This window comes from Talpa occidentalis, unplaced genomic scaffold (genome assembly GCF_014898055.3).
Source record: "Talpa occidentalis isolate TD23 unplaced genomic scaffold, MPIMG_talOcc4v2.1 talOcc4.8, whole genome shotgun sequence".
Lineage (NCBI taxonomy): Eukaryota > Metazoa > Chordata > Mammalia > Eulipotyphla > Talpidae > Talpa > Talpa occidentalis.
The window spans coordinates 111992884-112013489 of record NW_023605194.1 but is presented as its reverse complement, the minus strand read 5'-3'; the positions used below and the strand labels follow the sequence as shown (position 1 = coordinate 112013489).

At 43.3% G+C, this 20606-nt stretch overlaps 1 protein-coding gene across 8 annotated transcripts in view; it reads right to left on the bottom strand.

The window, feature by feature from the left end:
* Nucleotides 1-3385: 3385 nt before the first annotated feature.
* The window catches only part of INPP4B (inositol polyphosphate-4-phosphatase type II B), a 543252-nt gene continuing 526031 nt past the window's right edge, over nt 3386-20606 (bottom strand). For 7 of the 8 annotated variants that reach the window (XM_054690015.1, XM_054690016.1, XM_054690014.1 and 4 more), the window contains one exon: nt 3386-8540. In XM_054690015.1, coding sequence (XP_054545990.1) covers nt 8408-8540 — 133 coding nt within the window. In that variant the 3' untranslated portion in view covers nt 3386-8407. The remainder of the gene's footprint in view (nt 8541-20606) is intronic. The other variant, XM_054690018.1, reaches the window with a different exon arrangement.

The window sequence follows — 20606 nt, the reverse complement described above, 5'->3', positions numbered from 1 at the left end:
TTCTATCTTTATCTGTAATTTGAAAAAAATCCATATTAAAAATCAGGCTACCTGTTTATAATGGTTTTCATTTCATCTTTTGCAGTATATATATTAATATATGTGAACTATATTTATGAATTGGATCTCTAGAGAGATTATATATACATGTATTGTTATTGTGTTGACCAGGACCTCCAGGACAGTTCTAAAATGGAGACGGAGGATATTCTTTCCACGTCAGATATGAACAGTTCACCATTCGGTAAGAAGTATTTGAGATTCCACTGGATTGTCTGTGTCACTCATCCTAGTCTACAAATATTTTACACTTCCCTGGTGATTTTGGGTGCCATTTATTTATTTATATTTATTGCCTTCTTTTTTTCTTCTTCTTCTAAATAGAGGCATGTTTTATTTTATTTATTTATTTGTTCGTTTTGTTTACACAAGCACTGGGTACAGTCAGAAGCGCGGGAGGGTGAGAGAATCCACCAGAGCCAGAGCGGGGAGCAGAGCAGGCAGAAGGACCGAAGGACACTGCTGAGGGGAGCAGCGGGCGGCAGGAGAGGTCTGCGCGCCATGTGGGACCCTCCTCCGGTGGCCGGGGAGCAGCCGGGGTTCGAACCGGCGCCGCAGAGGCCGCGGGCAGCTTCTCAACCCAGCGCTCAACCGCTGCGCCACCGGGGAGGCCCTTATTGCCTTCTTGATTTGACTAGAAACTTCAGTAGAAGTTGAGAATGGCTAGAACTAACACCCTTTTCTTGTTTCTGATCTCAGGGCACAAGATTTCAGTCTTTCATGATGAAGTGTTCACTGTAGATTTTTGAGTAGGGAGTTCATCAGTTGAAGAGCATCTGGTTTCCACAGGTATTTTTCAGAAATGAACTTTGTCTCGCTGTAAAGATGATTATATAGTTTTCCTTTTCTAGTTTAATATGATGAATTAACCTTGCCATTAACCTTGATTGATTTTGGAATGCTATATCCTGTTGTTCCTGTACTATAATCTACTTGCTGAATTTGATTTGCTAAAATGTTTAAAATTTTGGCATCTCTTCGTGAGTGTCGCCAACCAGCAGTTTCTTTGTAATTGTGCCTGCTTTTGCTGTAGGGACTGAGCTGGGGCACACCCCTTCCTATTCAGTGTTCAGAGTGAATGTGTAGTAGGCAGGTATCAGATAAAAGAACAAGACAGTGATGAAGAAAGTGAATGGCAAATTCTGTACTGTGTCCTGAGAGACCACAAACACTATTCTAGAGAATTGCTGCAAAGCATTAAGCAAAGGTGAAAGGATGGTTAGCCCTTTATTTTACTTCTCTTTAGAGAGAAAACCAATTCTAGTCCATATGTCTCTCTAGGAGAAGCTAGGGACCCCTGAAGTCAGTCACATTCCAGAAGCGATGCCTGATTCAGAGGATTCCTCTGTTCGGGCGGGCTCACAGCTTGCTCAAAAGGCTAGCAAGGGATCGGGATGGGCATCGAGAGAGTTTTGCTATCTTCTGTTTACGTGTAGGAGAGTGAAAAATAACAATGAACCGATTCACTCAAGGTTAATGGCAAATTCAGAAACCATTAGACCTCTTGCCTCTTGTGGTGACATTATAGTTGTTTCCTTAGTTACATTTATTTCAGTGAAATTGCTTTTCATTTTTATCTTACTTCTGACTTTAGAATCTAACTCCAAATAAAATGCAATTTTACAGTAAAGTAATTCTTGTCAAAGCAGGCTGCTTTTACTCTGACGCAGCCTCTTACTGCGAGGTCTCCTGCGGGCTCCTCTCAGCTGTTGTCATTACGTTTGCTCCCAAGACGAGGATGTCCACTTTGGCCCTGCCTCTCCCGGTGCTCGGCGATGGGGTGGAGTCATCATCCTCAGTGGCCCAATTCACCTGCTGTCGCGTGAAGAGGGACCCAGGAGGCCCCCCCCAGAGTCTCCTCCCAGGACGCAGTGACTGAACAAAGTTCTTTTGGACATTGATGTTTGCTGGAAACAAACATCCTGTGAGAGGTAAACTGCAAATACCGTGTAAGATGGGAACTTGCAGAGACCTTCTGGAAAAATAGAGTAGTATGGAAGAAAGAATAGCACGCCTCTCTCCCCCAGATGCAAACATGATGGGGGGGAGGGAACAGAGCTAGAATTAGAGACAGATGTGAAGGGAGATCAAGCAAACAGAGACAGAGGCAGCACGCTAATATAAACATGGGGCAGCCGTGTGACTAAAGCTCGGCGCTGCTCCTCGTCAGTTTTTGAGTCAAAGTATTGCCTTTTTCTATGAGCTCATTAAGTTTTCTTGTCATGTCAGCCAAGCGCTTACCGCCATTGTGTGTGTTTGCATTCATCTTCTTACGCTGCCAGCTCTCACTAGTCCCACCTCAGACTCTTCTTGGAACCCTAGACTCAATCCATGAATACAGTCGACTTTCTGCTCTATTGGATGATGGAGCAGCTGGATCTTCCATGTTCACAGTCAGTGACAGCGGGTTTCCCCTCAGACCTACTCCTCCTGCCTTCCACTTCTCAGGATGCTGCCGCCAGCTTTCTGTGCTCACGTCAGAAATGAAATTCATCTTAATTATCCATCACCCTCCTTCTCCGCACCTCCAACCCACCAGCAAGTCCTTCTCCCAGATACATGAATCTCTATTTCTCTTCATTTTTACCCCCTCAAACCTTGTCCAATACTCTCTCTCTCTCTCTCTACTGTCCTCCTAATTGTCTCACCATTTCCTTTTCTAATCACATCTCTCCCCTGTGCCCACACTCTGCCCCTCTCCTTCCTGAGCTGGATGACTCTCCTTTCTTTCAGTTTAGCCTCAATGACATTCCTTAGACAGATGACCCCTGAGGGTGCCCTCTGTAAACAAGAACCCCCTGCCTACACTAGGAGTCTCTGCCCAAATTCCCAGATCATTGCTTCATATCATACATTATAATTGACATTTATTTGGTAGAGAGTTGATTTTCTTTATGTAAGCTCCCTGAATGGGGAAACCATGTCCTTTGTTTATTGCTAAAACCTTGTGCCAAACTGCCTGCGACTACACAGACACTCAGAAGTTATCTGCGGAATAAATTTTATTGTAAAGCTTATTTTTTAAAGCTGACTTCTGATTTTGACAGTATGATGGGTTAGGCAAATTTTTGTTTTTTTAATTACAAAAGGTCAAATAATAACCTAACAGTGGGGAAGTCTGGTAGGCAGCCATTCCTGGTCTCACTGTGCAATGTGCTCTGTGATGGTGGCCCAGCAGCAGCTGAGTCGATCCAATTGGAAATGTTGTCCAGCTACCCTTCTCATATTGTAATTAACTGGTAGACATTGTTACACTGATGAAAATGAAAAAAAAAATGCATAATAGGGAGAAAAAGACAGAAACATAAAAAATAAAAATCACATTTATTTAAAGAAAAATATACACAGTCTACAATGAATATGGTTTACACAGAACAATAAAACAAAATGATATTTGTTCAAATGCCAGTATAAAGTGATCTAACCTATTCATGCCTCTGTTCCTAGGAATACAAATTATTGGTTCTTCTAGAATACATACTTAACATAAAAAAAAAAAACAAGTGCCAACATTTCTGATAAGTACCAAAAGAACATGAAAATTGGATGCTAGGTTAAATAAAATAATAAAATATCCTCATGGAGTAGATGTGTACAGAGGAGGACGGCGTGCAGGGCAGCAGTGGTGTGTGTGGGTATGGACACGAGGAGTTTTTGCCTTTTAACATCTGAAAGCTCGTGGACATGAAATACTTTTTAATATTTAAGAACATCATAAGAATTATTCAGGCAGTTCAGCTAACTTGCCAATACTTGAGTCACTATCTCTTGCTATTAATGAAACTGCACCAAGTCATCATTAAAGACAGCCTCTTGAACCGTGTCCTTGGTGACCTTGGGGAATGCGGATGCTCTGAAGGCTGTGAGTGTATTTATCCCACCAGTGTGGAGGCCCAACTTCTTACTTACTAGAAGATGCGGGTTATCAGAAGCCATCACTTGTGTTCTCTCCCCTGATTCTCACTCCCTGGGTACTTAACTATGAGCCTGGTTTTCACTTTGTCATTTAAAATTGTCAATATCTATAAAGCTTCCGGCTTAGGAGAACTGACTGCATGATGCACTTTTTTGTAAATACTATGTTACAGTTTTTTCCCACCTCCTGGTTACTAATAGCCAGATAGGATTTGTTCCGTTTGCATTGTAAATGTTTTAGACTTTCTTTGGTTTAGAAATAAAATTCAAAGAGTGATTAACATGCACTGTAACTCAGAAAGTCAAAAGCCCAAATTTCCATCCTTAACTTGACACCTAATCGACTTGCAATACTATTTTCAAAACATTAATTTTATGTTCTTATCCTTAAAGACAGTTTTGCTATAGGTAGCATCTGTTTTGCTAGAAAATTAAACTTAAAATTGCCCAAGAAACAAAAGCTTTAAATTTTAGGATGTTTTTTTATAAGGCAATGAAACATAAATATGGGGGAGGGGAGAAGCACAGCTTCTGTAGATTGCAGCTGGGCTAAATAAATGTGAATTCATAGGAAAATTGTCAATCAATTCCACAACTCAGCAAATCTTTCCTTTCAGTAGTGCCTGATTTCTGACGCCTCCAGCTAACAGGCCTGCCTTTCTTCAAGATGCTCTCTTTGCTCCGTAACTGCTGATCATGGTTTTTCTTGCCAGTTTTTTTAAATCTGTGATAAAAGTTAATTTATTTCTTAGAAGATTACAAAAGGCACCCTGTATATTGAACTAAATGAATGATATACCATCCTGCTTGGAACTCAAATACCTCAAACAGCTGTGGTGATTTAGTCTCCTGCCAGAGTTCAATTTGTTTAATCTAACAGTTTGGGTTCCAATTGAGTTATATTTATTAGTGTCTGGGCATGGTAATATGTTACTGTTTCTCCTGCCTTTAGCAAATGCTAAAATTATACATTTAAAAATTGACACTGAAGCACATTTTCAGGGATAGCCAATTAAACTAAGATTTCCCTGAAGTTAGCCCCTAGTTCCTGCTTCCACTAAAGCTCCATGGTGAAGAATCCTCTTTGCAGAACATCACCAAGAGATAAGTTTTTAGACTCATGTTATGATTAAGTGAAATTATGAATAAAATAGAAACATCAAATATTATTTACAGCCTTATTGGATTCTTTGAAGAGGATAAAAGCCACAATAAAATTGTAGCCATTTGAAGATGAGTGATTGCATTTAACAGTACTTACATAATTTTCTAGTGCTGTCAGTAATTTGTTCTTCTCTGGAGAAAAATGGATGGTGCCACCTAGTTGTGGGCTGGTAAGTGTTTACCAACTAGACTTCCAGAAAGGAGAGCCCCAGTTTGCAGCATTTGTTAATTTCTGTGGTTTCTCAATACTCCCACCTGCTCAACTTCAAGTTACCAAGTGTAGATGCTGAAGGTGGGGTATCAGCGCCCCAGGCGGGCCTCCACAGCACTAAGGCAGCTGCCAGCAATTGCCTCCAGGCCATGGTGAATGAAAAACTGTAGTAAATAATCAGGAAGTGGTAAGTTTTGATTATTATTCATACTGTTAAAAAACATATTCATTCATAGTTTATAATTTAATATTGGATGGTGGTTGTGTGGAACAACCCATTTACAACAAATTCCTGGAAACATGATGATGGACCTCGTGACTCAGCAAAGTGCAGCACAGCCCATCTCCTCTCCACAGCTCAACCATCAACAAGGGAGGGATTTGAGTGGCTTGAGATAAAAAAGCATTCTCTATACAATGCCTTTTCTTTTCCATTGTAATTTTATTTTATGCAAAATGCCATCTAGTTGGAAAACCAAAGGGAAGAAACCTCCACCTTGGAGCTAGGTGCTAGGACATCCTGGTTGTTCAGAGAATCAGGTGTTTCTCCTTTAAAGTAAGGGGCTTCCAGAGTCCTGAGTCAGCAGCCAGGCCTGTGGCAGGCTGCTCTTCTCTAGGATGTTGGTCATATTGGCACAATCTGTTACCTGGATCAAAGAGTTGCTTTGATGTGCTGGATTGGTGGACTGAACACACTACATCAAAGGATTGCTTTGGCAAAGAGTAGACCAAAAAATTCAAAACTGTATCTACCAGAAAAAGAAGAACCACCCCAAATCAATCACAGGAGGAAAAAAATGAATAGGTACCTCCAAGTCTGGGTCTAACATTTAAAAGATTTCTGCTCAAGTGTTTCTGTTCCACTATTTTGTGGACCATTTCCAGGCCCTAGATCTTTTGTCACTGGGTCAAAGAAAGTGAGATTCCACTTTCCCTTGTTTTTAAGTGTGTTTTCCGTAGGACTCTGTAAATAGCTAATACAGAATGGTATCTACAACATTTGGGGATATTAGAGTGGAAACATGTTCTCAAGCAAAACCAAAAAAAGGATCTTGTTTGGAAATGCCATTTTTTAAATTGAGGTCATATTGGTTTTATAGCACCACAGATGATTCAGAGATAAGGGTCACACCTCTGCAGGTATAAATTGCCAGACCCCCACTGAGTGACCCCTAGTCCTCCACCACAATCCACTGGAAATAGCATTTTCTGGGTCAACATGGACTCCTAAATCAGGCCTGCTGATGTGTCTCATTTAAATATGTAGGGGCAAGCATGATGGGCTGTGTTCACACAAAGGAGATATCGAAACTTTTGTTTAACATTTGCCTTTGGCTTTAGAAAGCATTAATAATTTAAATAGTGAAGTCGTATTCCAAGGAACAGCTTTAAGGAAGGAACACTATCATCAATACGAAACAGGAATGAATTTTCTTTCTCTATTGTATTAATCTCTGAAATGCCTTTCAGGAACAGAAACTCCACTCTACCAACTTCTAGTTAACATGTGTTTTCCATATTTGAGACAAAAGGTTTCATTTTCAAAACACACGTGGAAACTATTGTTCGTAAGTGTGCAGGGTGATAAATCAGGTCTCTTGAAACTCAGACTGATGTACTGGTCATTTGATATAATGAATGTATCAAATGTGGCCACATAGTTACCTCTATCTCAAGTCCAATTGTCTCATGACAATGACCACAAATCCTACCTTTTGAGTGAAATCAAACAACCTGAAGATTATGTTTAGTCACTGAAATGGAGAATGAAGTATGAAGGGAACCAAGGTAACTTTGGGCATCAGCTGATCCACATCACGCAGCATATTTTCATTTAAAAGACTGTAATGTTTTGGCAACTACCTCAAGTAGAATGGTCACACGTTAATAGCTCAACTACTAGACTGTTAATTCTAGTATTAAAAGCCCCACAGGGTAGTATTAAAAGCCTCATAGGCTAGGAAGGAAAGGAGAGATTGTAATCATGGTTCCAACATGATCTAGCTAAGTGACTAGGGCCTACCTTCCTTGCGGCTTAATCTACCCATTTAGAATGGCATTAATGCAAAATGACCCCCAAAGCAACTGCTAATTTGGATTTTTTAAAATTTTATGGTGTTACTTCACTGAATAAGAACAAATATAAAATTCAGGTTAACAGAGATAATAATTTTGGTTTATCATTAGTTTTAGCCGCCTATACTTTTAAAGATTTGCTCACAAATACTAATCTATGTCAGAGTCTGCACACTTACACTCTATATCTACACCAAGATGACTGTTAGAAAACAACTCAAAGATATTGACTTCACCAATCTGACTATATGAAGTTTGGGCTGACAGGATTGTCATTTTCAACGTCAACAGGCTGTCGATCTTTAACGTCCTGGTGGCTTTGGTTCCTGGCAGTGTTTGTCTAGTAAACCTCAATTGCCACTTCTGTGACAGAGCCATACAACTCAACGCGGAGTTTTGAAGTGATATTTGAAAAGTATTTTTACTGCTTTCCCAGCACTGTCCGTCCACCTGCTGAGGAGGTGCAGTCACAAGGCGACTGGCTGGCAAAAGTCGTTACAAATACATCTGGAAACCTTCTCTATTTAAGGTCACGAGTCACTCCCCCTAATTTTATGTCACTAGAAAAATATTTTTTAAAGCCCACCAAAGGGCTCTAAGGTAATGAGTAAGACAGGCTGTGAAAGAATATCACAGAGTCTTCTCCCTGGGCACCCCCAGGTCACTGGGGACCACGTGTGGTCCTGGTGCAGCAACTTCTATTTTCAGAATGTCTTTCCTGAAAAGTTTCCATAAGCAAAATGTACATTTGCTGAGTTGATCTCAAGCAGAGCTCTCAACTCATACATCGAGGTTTCGAACTAGCAATGCAACTTAAATGGCTGAATGGATTTCCTTCAGAGTAAAACGCTGATAACTGATTCAAGTAACCTAGATTTGTGCAAACACCTCTTTCCATGAATTCATGACAATAATAAAAAAAAAAAGGTGATTATCCAACCGGAGCGCATTTGTGTTCCCGTTAGTTTACACGCTGGTAAGTTAGGTGTCTGCTTTGCCATAAGTCCCCTCTGGAGGTCGGTAGTACTTGGGGAAAGCCATCAGCTGTAGCATGTTGAAAGCATACTTTCTGCATTTGATATTCTTCAGCACATTCTCTATGCGGCATCCTTCTCTGGTGAAAGGGGAAAAAGTACAACTTCATGAAACACAGAATAAATAAATATGCTTTATTTGTTTTCAATGCAGAGTTGCAGCAACAGTCCAAGTAAAAATAACAAAGATTCAACTCTACATTTTTTTCCCCCACAAATGATGATACATCTTACAAAATTAAATCCTAGGCCAGGCCCAATACCATTATTGCCCTCAGCAAAAGATGATTAAAGTCTCTTTTTGCTCTTAACAGATATTTAAGATTTAATAAACTCTTTAAATATAATTTGCTCCACAATACAGCTTCACTTTCATTTCATAAATATATCTGCCTTTCGTAAATAACTTTTCCACAAATTAATTTCCCAGTCTCTTTAAAACACATTAAAATCTATATGTAGCCCTAAGGATGCAGGTTCTAGGAATAAGGCATTTAATTGATTAAGTCTGGCCCTATAGATTTTTAAAGGAAAGTCTCATCTCTATTTTACTTCATTATTTTAGCTGTGCAACAAAGAGGAAAATGGCTTTCCGAGTAGCCTGGTCCACGTGCCAGCTGATCAAGGAACATACGTGGGCACAACAGCACAAAAGTCACAGGTCCTGAAAATGGCGCGTCAAGACACAACAAGACCTTGTTAGAAGGAATAGAAAAGTACTCTGAGAGCCAAATCAACCCAAACAATAGTTACAAACAGGTGAATTTAATTACAAAACATAAATAGCCATTCTCTCCATAAAGTTGCTTGACAGAAAGGGTTAATTGCAGCAAAGAAATGACATAACTAACAGTTAAGAAACCAGACAGAAGGTTCCATCAGCCAATGGCAACAAGGCCAACAGCACAGTGGACATCCGGGGCGGCACTGCCCGCTCCCCAGGACTCCTTCGGGCTCCAGTGGCTGTGCAAGAACAGTCTTCGTTTCCTTAATACGTCTAATGGGAAGAGGGAAGGAGGGGCGGGGCTTCAAGCTTCCAGGACTCTGTTCTTTGTCTTATCCCAAAGACAGTAATTTAAAAATTCTTCTTGAGCTAGTTAATAATGGGAAACACGTTTCCATGAACAAAAGAGCAAAATAATTCACTTAATGCATAGTACTTCTTTCTTTAGATCTTAGGAAAAACAGAACACGTACAATTCAAACATTTGTTGTTTGTTTTTTTTTTTTAAACTCTGTGAATCTGAAAATGTAGAAATAGTACAGCATTGTCCCCATAGTTTAAAGTCCATTGTCATTTGTAGAAAAGAAAGGAGTACAGCTGAAAACTTATTGGTATTTAGCTAATAATAATGCAAGACTTAAAATAAGCCACACGACTAGCAGGTGCGAGCTGACGAGCAGCAAGGCGACAGGGTAGAAGTGTCGAGAAGTTGGCTTGTTATCACTCAGACAGCCCGTTTCAGGGTCGTCGGATTCATTCAGTGCTCCCTGGACTTGGCTGCTGTTAAACAGGAGGGAGTCAGGGGAGAAAAGAAAACAGTATAGCAGTCACACAGCAAAGAGACCCCCACCTCGAATATGCTGAAATACAACCATCACCTCATACAACACAGCTGTTCAGAGGAGGCTTTTATGCTAAGTAATCCCAAAGGCATCTCATACTTCTACAATCAGATTAAGAAAGGAGATTCCTGGGGGCCTCCCTGGTGGGTCAAGGGGTTAAGTCTCAGCACTATGCAGCTATCCTCAGCCACTGTAGCATGAGTTCGATCCTGGCCAGGGAGCTACCCACATGGCGTAGCAGACCTCTCCTGTCTCGCCCGCTGCTCCCCTCAGCAGTGTATGTCAGTGGATCTGCCTGTTCTGCTCCCCAATCTGTCTCTGGTGAATCCTCTCAACCCCCACACCTCTGGACTGCACCCTAGCTCTTGTACACGCAAATAAATCTTTAAAAAAAAAGAAGAAAGAGACTCTGTGATGATATTCACATGGGTTGAATCTATTTGCAAGGAAAAGCCAAATAAGCATAATAGCACAAATAAACAAGACAGCACAAATAAAACTAAATTATGGGCCTGCTCATATAAATCTGATGAACACACCTTCGGACCATGAAATGAGAAGGACAACACGTGCGGAAGTGAGTGAATGTGTCCGGCACAGCTAAACACACCTGTGCTGGTGTTCCCGCTGATGTGTTTAAAGTAATAAAGGTGACTTATGGGAACACCCGCCTGTTGTCCTTGCCAGCCTTAGATGAGTTGAACAAAATCCAGCTCAGCACCCACCTGTTAGCTCAGCTCATAAATTACAGTGTCTCCTTTCTATCTGACTCAGATGAGGCCAAACTTCTCCCCTATGGACGCCTGGTCTTAAAAGAGATCCCAATTGTTGTATATTTTCTATACGAATTTTAAGAATGGGTGTTTGTCATTGGGTTTAAAAGCTGTTTTGATTATGGCCAATCTGAAACATGCCTCACTGAATAGAAGTTGAAAATAATTCTTGTCTGCAGGGTGTTTCATCACTACGCAGAGTTCATGATCTCAGTTACACTCAGGTGTCAGGGGCAGTTTTGAGCTCCAGCAGCCCTTCCTGGTTGAGGTAGAAAGCTGGTTGTTGCTCAGGCCAACGGGAAGTGCCACACAAAAACAACTTCTAAACACGCACCTCAGCTGCCAGGGCCCCCTTTCAGCCATTCGCAAATCCTGAAAACCTCCAATTGTTGAAATGTTGGACCAGGCATCCAGGGAATCGGTGGCCACATTTGGACAAACACAATCACACATCCATCAAACAAGCAATCTCAGTTTACAACACCCAACTAATTGCACTGTGGTCTGTAGTTTTCTTGTTGTTTGGTAAGACCTAAGGACTGTGGCTGTGGGACAAAATGAAGTAGAAGCTAATCTGGGAAGCAAGTGAGCTAACGGGAGGGTTATGTTGGACTTGGAAAATTGCTACTGGCAGTTGCACTAGTAACTGGGTTACTCACAGAACTCTCTGTTGTATCAGGCAGGGAATATGCAATGGATTTGAAAACGTGAGCTGCTGATCTGGCCGTGGCTGCCACGGGTGGTGCTGGTCTGATGGCCATTCGAGCAGTGAGTTTGCATTGATGTTACTTGTTTATGCTTCTGCAGAATTTGTTTGGGCAAAACGCCAGAGGCCACATTTACACAAACCAGTCAATTTAACAGGTCACATAGATCTGAATTTGTTTAAAATACCAGAACAACAATGCTACGGTTGAAAGGAAGAATTGAATGTGGTCTCCTGCTTGAACAATTCTGGGGCTGAGGAAGAAACGCTTTTCAAAGAAGTTCGTTCCACACACAGTTGTGGCAGGATTGGAATCAGAGAGAAAGTATGTGGACACGAGGGGTTGGGGGCTAAAAGGCCCAGGGAGGCTGGACAGTTGACCTTGAGGTCATCTTGAGTTTTCTGACATATGAAGTAAAGCAAGAGACTGTAAAGTAATGCTGGGCTTATCCCTAGGCCACCTCTCAGCACCTGCTGGGTACAAAACTTTAGCAAATATTCAACCTCCCCATTGCAAATTTTTCCATATGCAGAGGACCAGGAGAGCTAAAAGGATTAAATCAGATGGTGCATGCAAAAAACTCAGCATAGATGTTAGCTGTTGTCATTACTGTTATCTCCAGTATGTCATCACTGGTGTTCCCTCCCGCTCCATTGTAAGGTGCAGGTCATCCATAGCAACCTTTCCAACTCTGTTGTCAGTTGTCAGTTCACTGTTAGGGAAGAAGTCAGTTTCCTACAGCCCATTGCCTGGCTATCTATCTATATCTATCTATCTGTCTATCTATCTGTCTATCTATCTATCTATCTATCTATCTATCTATCTATCTATCTATCTATCTTCTAATCTATCATCTTTTTTCTAATCTATCTAGCATAGTATAAAAATTAAGGTTATAAATTTAGTTTAGGTATGAACCACAATCTATCAACATAGAAGTACAGAAACACTCTTTCTTCCCAACACGGTGCCTGGGAGCTCAGCTCTGGCTAAGGAGTGACCCCCGGGATGAAGAGTAAGTTGAAAGGAGGCTAGAACTTCCTCAAAGGCAGGTGGCTAGTTCAGACCTGCTGGCTTTCTCCAAACAACAGCCAGAGCATATTTAACATTTTCCAGTCTGCTTGTTGTCTAGGCCTTTCAAGGGAAAACCACTAAATCAAAAGGTGGTCTTTGCGTGGGGGTGGAGGGGCAGCTTTATGATTCAATTAATTTGCTGTTCACTTGAAGCAGGAAGTTGCTAAGTCTGCTGCATGGAGTCTGCTGCTTGCTGGAGCAGAAAGTTCCTACGGTGTGCTGCTTGTCCACAGTAGTAGCCAGGGCTACTGGACTCCCTTCCCAAATAATACAGAAGGTCTATGACGGATGGTGTAACAAGTTTCCACATACAAACTAAAACCCTAGCACTCCTGCAATTCGGGGCTCACTTTTTTGCGAGTGATCCCACAAAGCCTGCTGGTGTGACAATTAAATCTCTCTCTCCACCTCTCCAAGTGCCGCCTGATTTCTCTGGGAAATTGCCCTAACACACTTCACTCTCTGGAGGTTAGAACACTCTGGCGACTGCCTCCCAGGCGCCCCTCCCCCCCCGCGTCACGCAGGTGGGACAGGAGGCAGCGGAACCCATAGGCTGCACAGAAGTCACAGCTGCTGACTGGCAGAGACCTCTGTGGAGCAGCTCCTTTGCTGTCTGCTGAGAATGGCACAAATGGGCACTTCTCTGTGGCCTCAAATTTGTAAGTACTTTGCAAGTGCAAACGGCAAAGCATGTGTTAAGTAATCAGATTAGTCATTTCCTCACCAGGAGGTTATGACAGCTCATGGACAAGTGGCTGCCATGGAAGGTGCCCTGACAATCCAGTGACACTAGCTTTAGCCACCACTGCCTGGGGGGGTCACCGTGGAAGCTGTCTCTACTGATTGTGTGACAGGATCAGGCATTTCAGGGCAGTTCCTGAATCTGCAGGACAGAAAAGGATTTTTTTCTTCAAAGACCTGTCAAAACAATCACTTAAAATAGAAACAAGTATGAGGAAATGTCTCACTTTTAAACACATCACTGCCTACATGAAGAGATATTTCCTTAAATAAAACCCAGTGGGTGAGACTTGAGATTTTCTGCCCCTCCCCCAAGAGGCCCCCTCCCCCTGGGAGTGAGTCCTGCTCTGCACTGTCCTCCAGGGAGGTATCCACTCAAATCATCCAGACCTCTGAAAGTTACAGTCCTCCTGCCTCCCCCTACTGGGTAATGGCTCGTTAATAGTTTTGCTATTTGATATTTTATTCCTTTAAACACTAAAGCTCTTCAAGCTCCCCCAAAGGAAAATTAACAATTAAAACTGAATTGAAAGCTCTTTCCTTCTGACCAAAAAAGCTTATTTCCTTCCATGCTAAGATGAGACCATTTCACATTTAATTACAGCCACGTTCGCAGCTACGGGCATTCCATCTTGAAATTTAGGAGCTGAGATTTTATAACCAAGACTGTACAGGCCTTTCCTTGACAACACATTTGTCCAATGAATCAATCTCAAGAGAGCACAGTGTTTCAGCCCATGCACTGGATGCTGTCAGATTTTAAATGAGCAAAGCTGTGTAAAAATGAGTGTGATACAGTTAAAATATCAATCAGGATAGTGAGGGGGGTAGAGATATCACAGGTTCATAGTTTCTCAGCTGTGAGGATAACTTTAAAAAAATCTTCATGGTGAATATGCACATTTTTAGATGAGGGACTAAATGCAAAGGCTGTGCCTGTGCTTCTCCAGCAGCAAGTTGCAAGGAAAGCACCCAAAAAATGAAAATGAAGTTTCCCTGGTTCACGATTTGCTTTTATCATAATTTGGTAAGATAAGCTGAGGTCCTTTTGCTTTCAGTTTAGATCAAGGCCTGTCCGGAGCCGTCCGGAGTATGTGCCGTGTTGCATATGCGTGCCATGAGTTCGCTTTACCGATTCGCCTTCGGAGAACCACAGGTTTTTCCTGTAAAGCACATGAGACTGGGAGGTACGGGGGGAGGAGCTACGAGGGTATAAGAGGAGAACGCAGGCGAGAGAGGAGAAGAAGAAAAGAGATTTAAGCGGAGAACCACGAGAGAGGAGAGCGCTGCGAGAGGAGCAGGGAGAAGGCCAGGGAAGGTAGAAAGACAGGGAAAAGGAAAAGAGAAGGAAAAGGAAAAATAAAAAAACAAACACTAGCGTCAAGTTGTCAAGCCCCTCATTTCAATCCTCAGCCCTTCTCTTTTCGTGCCTCCGAATCCCGCGGGTCGGGACAAAGGCCCATGGAATTTAACAAGCCAAAATTCTCTTAAGTGAGACCTTATCTACCAAAATTTTCCAAAAGTTCAACTGACAGAACATTAAAGGGAGATTGACAGAACTTTGAAAGAACAGTGCAACTATTTAAATGATGGGACATTTTCATAAAAGAATAGAGGGGAGACAATTTCCATGAGCCCAGAGGCAAAATTTGCCTTTGAGGCCAGTGCTGCCCCAGCCATATTTAAAAGGCTTTATTCTAACCGGATTTCAGCATCACATTCAAACTATATTACGCCAACCATCAAAAGCCCTTAAACTGAGAAGTTACTGAGAAGACCCAAGACGATGTCACGACTTGCAGTGCATGGGCCACAGAGCATTGGCAGCAATCACAGACGTTTGCTACAAAAGAGCAAGATTAAGAAAATGCACACCACAGGGAAGTGGGAGTCTTCCCTGCAGCGCTGCCTGCATTTCTGAACAGGACTTTCCAGGGAGGGGCTACCGACCGCCAGGATACCAGGGCATGGAAACCAGAAAGACGGCGGTCGGCTTGGGACCCAGGGCCACCAGCACACACCGAGACGGAGAGAATGAGAAGAATTGCAGTGCCTTGGAGAAAAGGGACAATTCTGGTTAAGTGGTTGTTGATCTCCGATATCCAAAGATTCTCTAGTTTACAGTCTGGGCTACCACGGAAAGTTCTGGAAGCTTTGTATCAGATCCTTTCTCGTGAGGTAGCCGCTTTACAGATAGTATCTTACTCCCTGCAGTCAGACAGGTACCCTCTGGGGGACTGGAGACCACTGAAGCAGCAGATGGGGCGCCAACCCCCCCTTGGGTTCAGGCTTCCTGCTGCCTCTGGGGAACTGGCAGGTGTGATTTCTCATCAGTTGTTTGATTAGATGGAGTAACCTCTAAAACCACTTTCCTCTCTACCTTCCTGTGAGTCTTTGGTTCTATGAAAACACGGCTGCAGTGCTCCAGAGATGCAGGTTTTGTTTTTTTTTTAACCAATAGAATAGGTGACAGTTCACTAAGAAATTGCCTGGGGACGGGCGAACAGACCTTGGTGGGCCTCGGGTTGGCCCTGCTCACCCCTACCTGCTTTCAGCATAAAAAATATAACCTGATTATGTAACTGTTTCCATTTCATTTCTCTCTAGTTTCACCTTTTTTGTATTCTTCCTCCTATTTCTCTAGTTTTAAAAAGTACCTGGAAAACAGGATTATTTTCTTGTCAGAAGAAAAAGCAGGCTCTAGAAGTGACACCTTCAGATAGAATCCAAACATTGTTTTGAAGAGAAAGAAAGTGTGTGAACCCAGAAATACGAGATGGAAAAGTGACCTGGTACGAGGAGATGCGAGGAAGGGAGGGGGCGGAGGGAGAGGAGAGACATAATGGGTTGGAGGTGGAATTGCTTCCACCAGACCATCATCAGAGAACAGATCCCAGCTTTCACCTGTGAGTTTTCAGAAGTTGACGATCTGGATGATGTCATGGAGAAGATCTGAATGAGGTCATAGAGAAGATGTGGATGAGGTCATAGGGAAATATAAGTGATTAAGGCACTGAAGAAAAAGCTTCTGAGGAAGTGTTTAGAGCTAGTTTTATTTGGATGAAAGAAGGTGAGCAAGCGATGTGGTCACTGTGTTGGAATGACTGCACGGCAGTGGCAAAGGGAGACTGGAGATGACTTTGTGTCTTGCTCGCTTGCGTTCAGGCTGCAGTGCAAAGCAGTGCCGAAGCCAGACTCGCTTACACTAGGCAGATGTGCCCTTCTTGAACACCTGGCGGAGAAAGTGTGAGGTGTCCATGGGGGGGAATGACCCTTGGAAGGCTGAAAGAAATAAAAGGGAGTGGGAGAAGGGAAGGCGTGGTGGAGACAGAAGGAGCACGGGGGTGGGGGGGTGGGGAGAGAAAATGGGGTGCAGAGGGGAGGAGGGTGGAGCGAGCTCACCCTGAGTAGTACTGGGAAGAAAACAGGCTGGTTGGTCCCAGGAGGGTGAACTCTTGGGCTTTGTGCTGTTTCTGATTCCCAACCACGGAGGGAGGAACACCAGTGAGGGCTGGGATGTGCTTGGAGGAGGCTGTCGGGGTCCTCCTCAGCACCCCCCAGATTGAGCCTGTCAGATGCAGCAGAACGAAGGGACTCTGAGCCACGCTAGTGAGCAGGAGACGGCTAATGACTGACACAGACACATCTAGAAGCTGCAGAGAGAGATAAGACCTGTGGCAAAAGAGTGGCTCAAAATCACAGAGGCCGACTTTCCATCAGCCTGTCGGGGTACACCGCAAGGGACAATGAAGCGTGCTTGAAACCATCTTTAAAACACAAAAGGAACACCTTATGTCTCACCCACTGCAGTCGTGGGCAGATAAATGAACGGAGATGAAGATACGCGTCTTTACTCTCTCTCCCCCTGCGGGGCAGTTACTTTCTCTGGGTAGGAGACCAGCACAGGGCTGCCTTGGAGAAAGTCTCCAGCACCAGTCATCATCCTGGAGGGGTGGCGGTCTCGAACGTACGTAGAAACGCAAGCGACCATCTCCCCCTGCTCTAGGTAGTGCTTCCCTGGGGCTTGGGACAACGTTTACTCCCCACCCTCCAGGGAAAGTAACATGCAAAATATATGACTTCGGAGGCTACTCTTGGTGAGCATGAGTCAGGGGAGAACTTGGTGAGTCCATCATCAGGCACTTCCCTGGGGGCAGGGCCCCCGGGCCTGGCCTTTCTCATGCCGAATGTGTAAGAGAGAAGCGCACAGGTGCAAGCGGACAGCCTTGCTTACACTGCCAGCGGCCCGCAGTCTGCAGCAGCGCTCACTAACAACAAATAAATACTTGACCATGTGATAGGAAAGGAAACCAACTACGTCCCTTTCAGCTAAGTTGGGGTAGCCCCCTTTAAAAGGGGAAGTGCCAACATTGTGCCAACAGGGTTATTGGGAGGTACTACAAAGGCACCTACCATACTCCTTAATAAAAATAAGTAAATTTCTGGGCCTCCCCGGTGGCGCAGTGGTTGAGCACTGGGTTGCGAAGCTGCCCGCGGCCTCGCGGCGCCGGTTCGATCCCCGGCTGCTCCCCGGCCACCGGAGGAGGGTCCCACATGGCGTGCAGACCTCTCCTGCCGCCCGCTGCTCCCCTCAGCAGTGTACTTCGGTCCTTCTGCCTGCTCTGCTCTCCGCTCTGGCTCTGGTGAATTCTCTCACCCTCCCGCACTTCTGACTGTACCCAGTGAGTGTATAGATAAATAAATCTTTAAAAAAAAAAAAAAAGTAAATTTCCAAGTTCCCTTTCTTTGCCACCCTCGCTAAATCCCAGTTCATGTGTAGACACTCAGCTCATTGTTCACTTTCTCTCCCACTGAGGACAACACACCAACCTTCCCAGACTACACAGGAGACCTTGACTGACACAGACTTGAACTTTGAGAGTCCACATCCACTTGGATTTCTGTAAACAGATGCCGTGAACTTACAGTGTCAATAAAAATGGATCAGGACTGTAAATGCATCTTCTGCTCCTTATGATTTTTAAATTTTTTTTTTCTCTAGCTGACACTACTGTAAGAATACACTGTGTGACACATATAACATACAGACAGTTAACCCGCCTATCGGTACGGCTTCCACTCAGCAGCTGGCCATGAGTAGTTATGTCTTGGGGACATAATATTGCACTTGGATTTCCAGGTGCAGGGATGGGGTCATTGCGACCAATCCCCCCCGCATGGTTCAAGGGTCAACTGTACACTGTCTCCAGGTGATTTCAACCTGCCCCATGGTTTTAGTGTTATTTTATGCTGAGGAGCCTTAAATGTGTCTTTCTACTTAAAGTTCTTCTCTGCATTCCAGATACATCCACTCCAGCTTGGCTTAGTGCCTTGCAGACATCTAAGGTAATGAAGGTTGCAGAATATGCTGCGACAAAAATATGCCACATTGGCTAAGGGGTATTTTGAGCTAAAGGCACTTGACAACGGCAGGTGCAAGAAAGGAGTTCTGCCTCCTTCCCATTTTCTCCTGAAAGCAGATTAATCTCCATGTGAATGATGCCCTCCCTGTACCAGGAGGAAAGACATGCTCTCACCTCCGGACTGGGAAGTCAGCGCTGAGAGGTTGTCTACAAACAGACCCCACCTTTAAGTCTCCTTGCCTCAATATATTTTGTTGTCTTTTCCACAACTGATTCTCTTTGTTCAGCCTGGTATAAAAGCATTTAGGTTTTGACACTTTTGGAGTCTTCATTTTCTCGCAAATTTTCACCTACTTGAAAAATTTACTTGTTTTTCTCCTGTTAATCTATCGAATGCCAATTTAATTCTCAGGTCCAGTTAGAGGCCATGAGAGGGTAGAGGGAAAATTGTGCCTGTCTAACAGTTTCAAGGCCACACCTTGTGTCCACCTACTCACCATTATGCCAAAACAGCTCCCTCTCACAAGAAGAGACACTGACGTTAACATCCAGGCCGAGCACCTTCGCTCTTCCTGACCCTGCTGCATCCTTGAAAACCTCCCCGCCCATCAGCCAGTCAGACCTCTTGGCATGGTCTCCACAGCTACAACCTGCTGATCCTTGGCGACCTTGCTCTGGCACTAACAGAAGCACTTTTCCTGCCTTCACCACTCTTGCCCCTCAATTACATTTCAATACATCTTAATGGATCCATCTAGTGCAAGCAAAGTAACAAATGCACTATTTTAGCTGCATTCAAAATCCATTTCCTGAAGAGCTTTTATGGAATGAAATTTAGCTGCATCCCAGCTACTCACGGGGAGCCAAGTTTGTTAAAATCGCAATGGTGCTTCTCCATCTGCAGGGAGATAGAAATATTTCCAACTGCTCAGCACTGAAAGCAAAGCTCCTGAATCTTAAGGAGCAAGTTCATTTCTATCTACTAGCTCCACAATTTCTTGGGCTTCCTTGGCTTTTAGCTCCTCCTACCTCTGCTCTTTCTATGGTGTCACAGTAAGCTAGATGGATCCTCCAGTGTTTTTTCACAGTGGGAATCCTGCTTTTGGTGCTCCTTGAGACATCCGAAATAGATGGAGGTGATATGAACCATTCCCAGGGTTGTATAATCACCCCAACATTCACTTGGGGTGAGTGTCTTTGAGTTGGAGCCCACAAAAGAATTAATCTAGAGCTTCTTCTCTGGAACGGTGAGGGTCTCCACTACTATCTCTAGAAGGGTTGGGCTTCTCTCTTTCTCCCAACTTCCAGTGTTTTCCTATTTCTGTTTCCTGATTCTCTCTTTACTCCTCTCGCCCTATGCACACAGCATGACGCTACAATTTATGTTATCAACTCCTGGAAGTGAAGTCTTATGGAAGTCCCAGGGAAACAGATAAAGAGTCTTACAATAAAGTTTCTGGTATATGTCTAAAAACAACAAGAGCAGTGGGACAGCTATCAAAAAGCAGAAAGAAAATAAAATATAAAATATATTCAAGCATGAATAAGTTACATAGTAAGAATACGTTTCCCATTTTATGACACAATCAATGATTTAGAAAGAAAATAAAGCCAAGATGGAATCCCTGATCACCTTTCCAATGAATGTCACAGCAAGTTAGGACATCTTTGCTCTTGTCATGGGCTTGAAGTAGCATCTTTGCATATAATTTTGAAGTCCATTGTGATGTAGGTGCCAAGAATTTGCACTTTACATTTATATACAAATTCCAAAACAGTGTATATTTCTCCTTTTTCACATGGTTCTTTGGATCAAAGTCTTCCAAAGATCAGATAAATTACACACTATTAATTAGAAACATTTCATCAACACAAATGACTATGTGCTCAAATGCATCGTTCTGTGTCTTTTTAAATTTCGT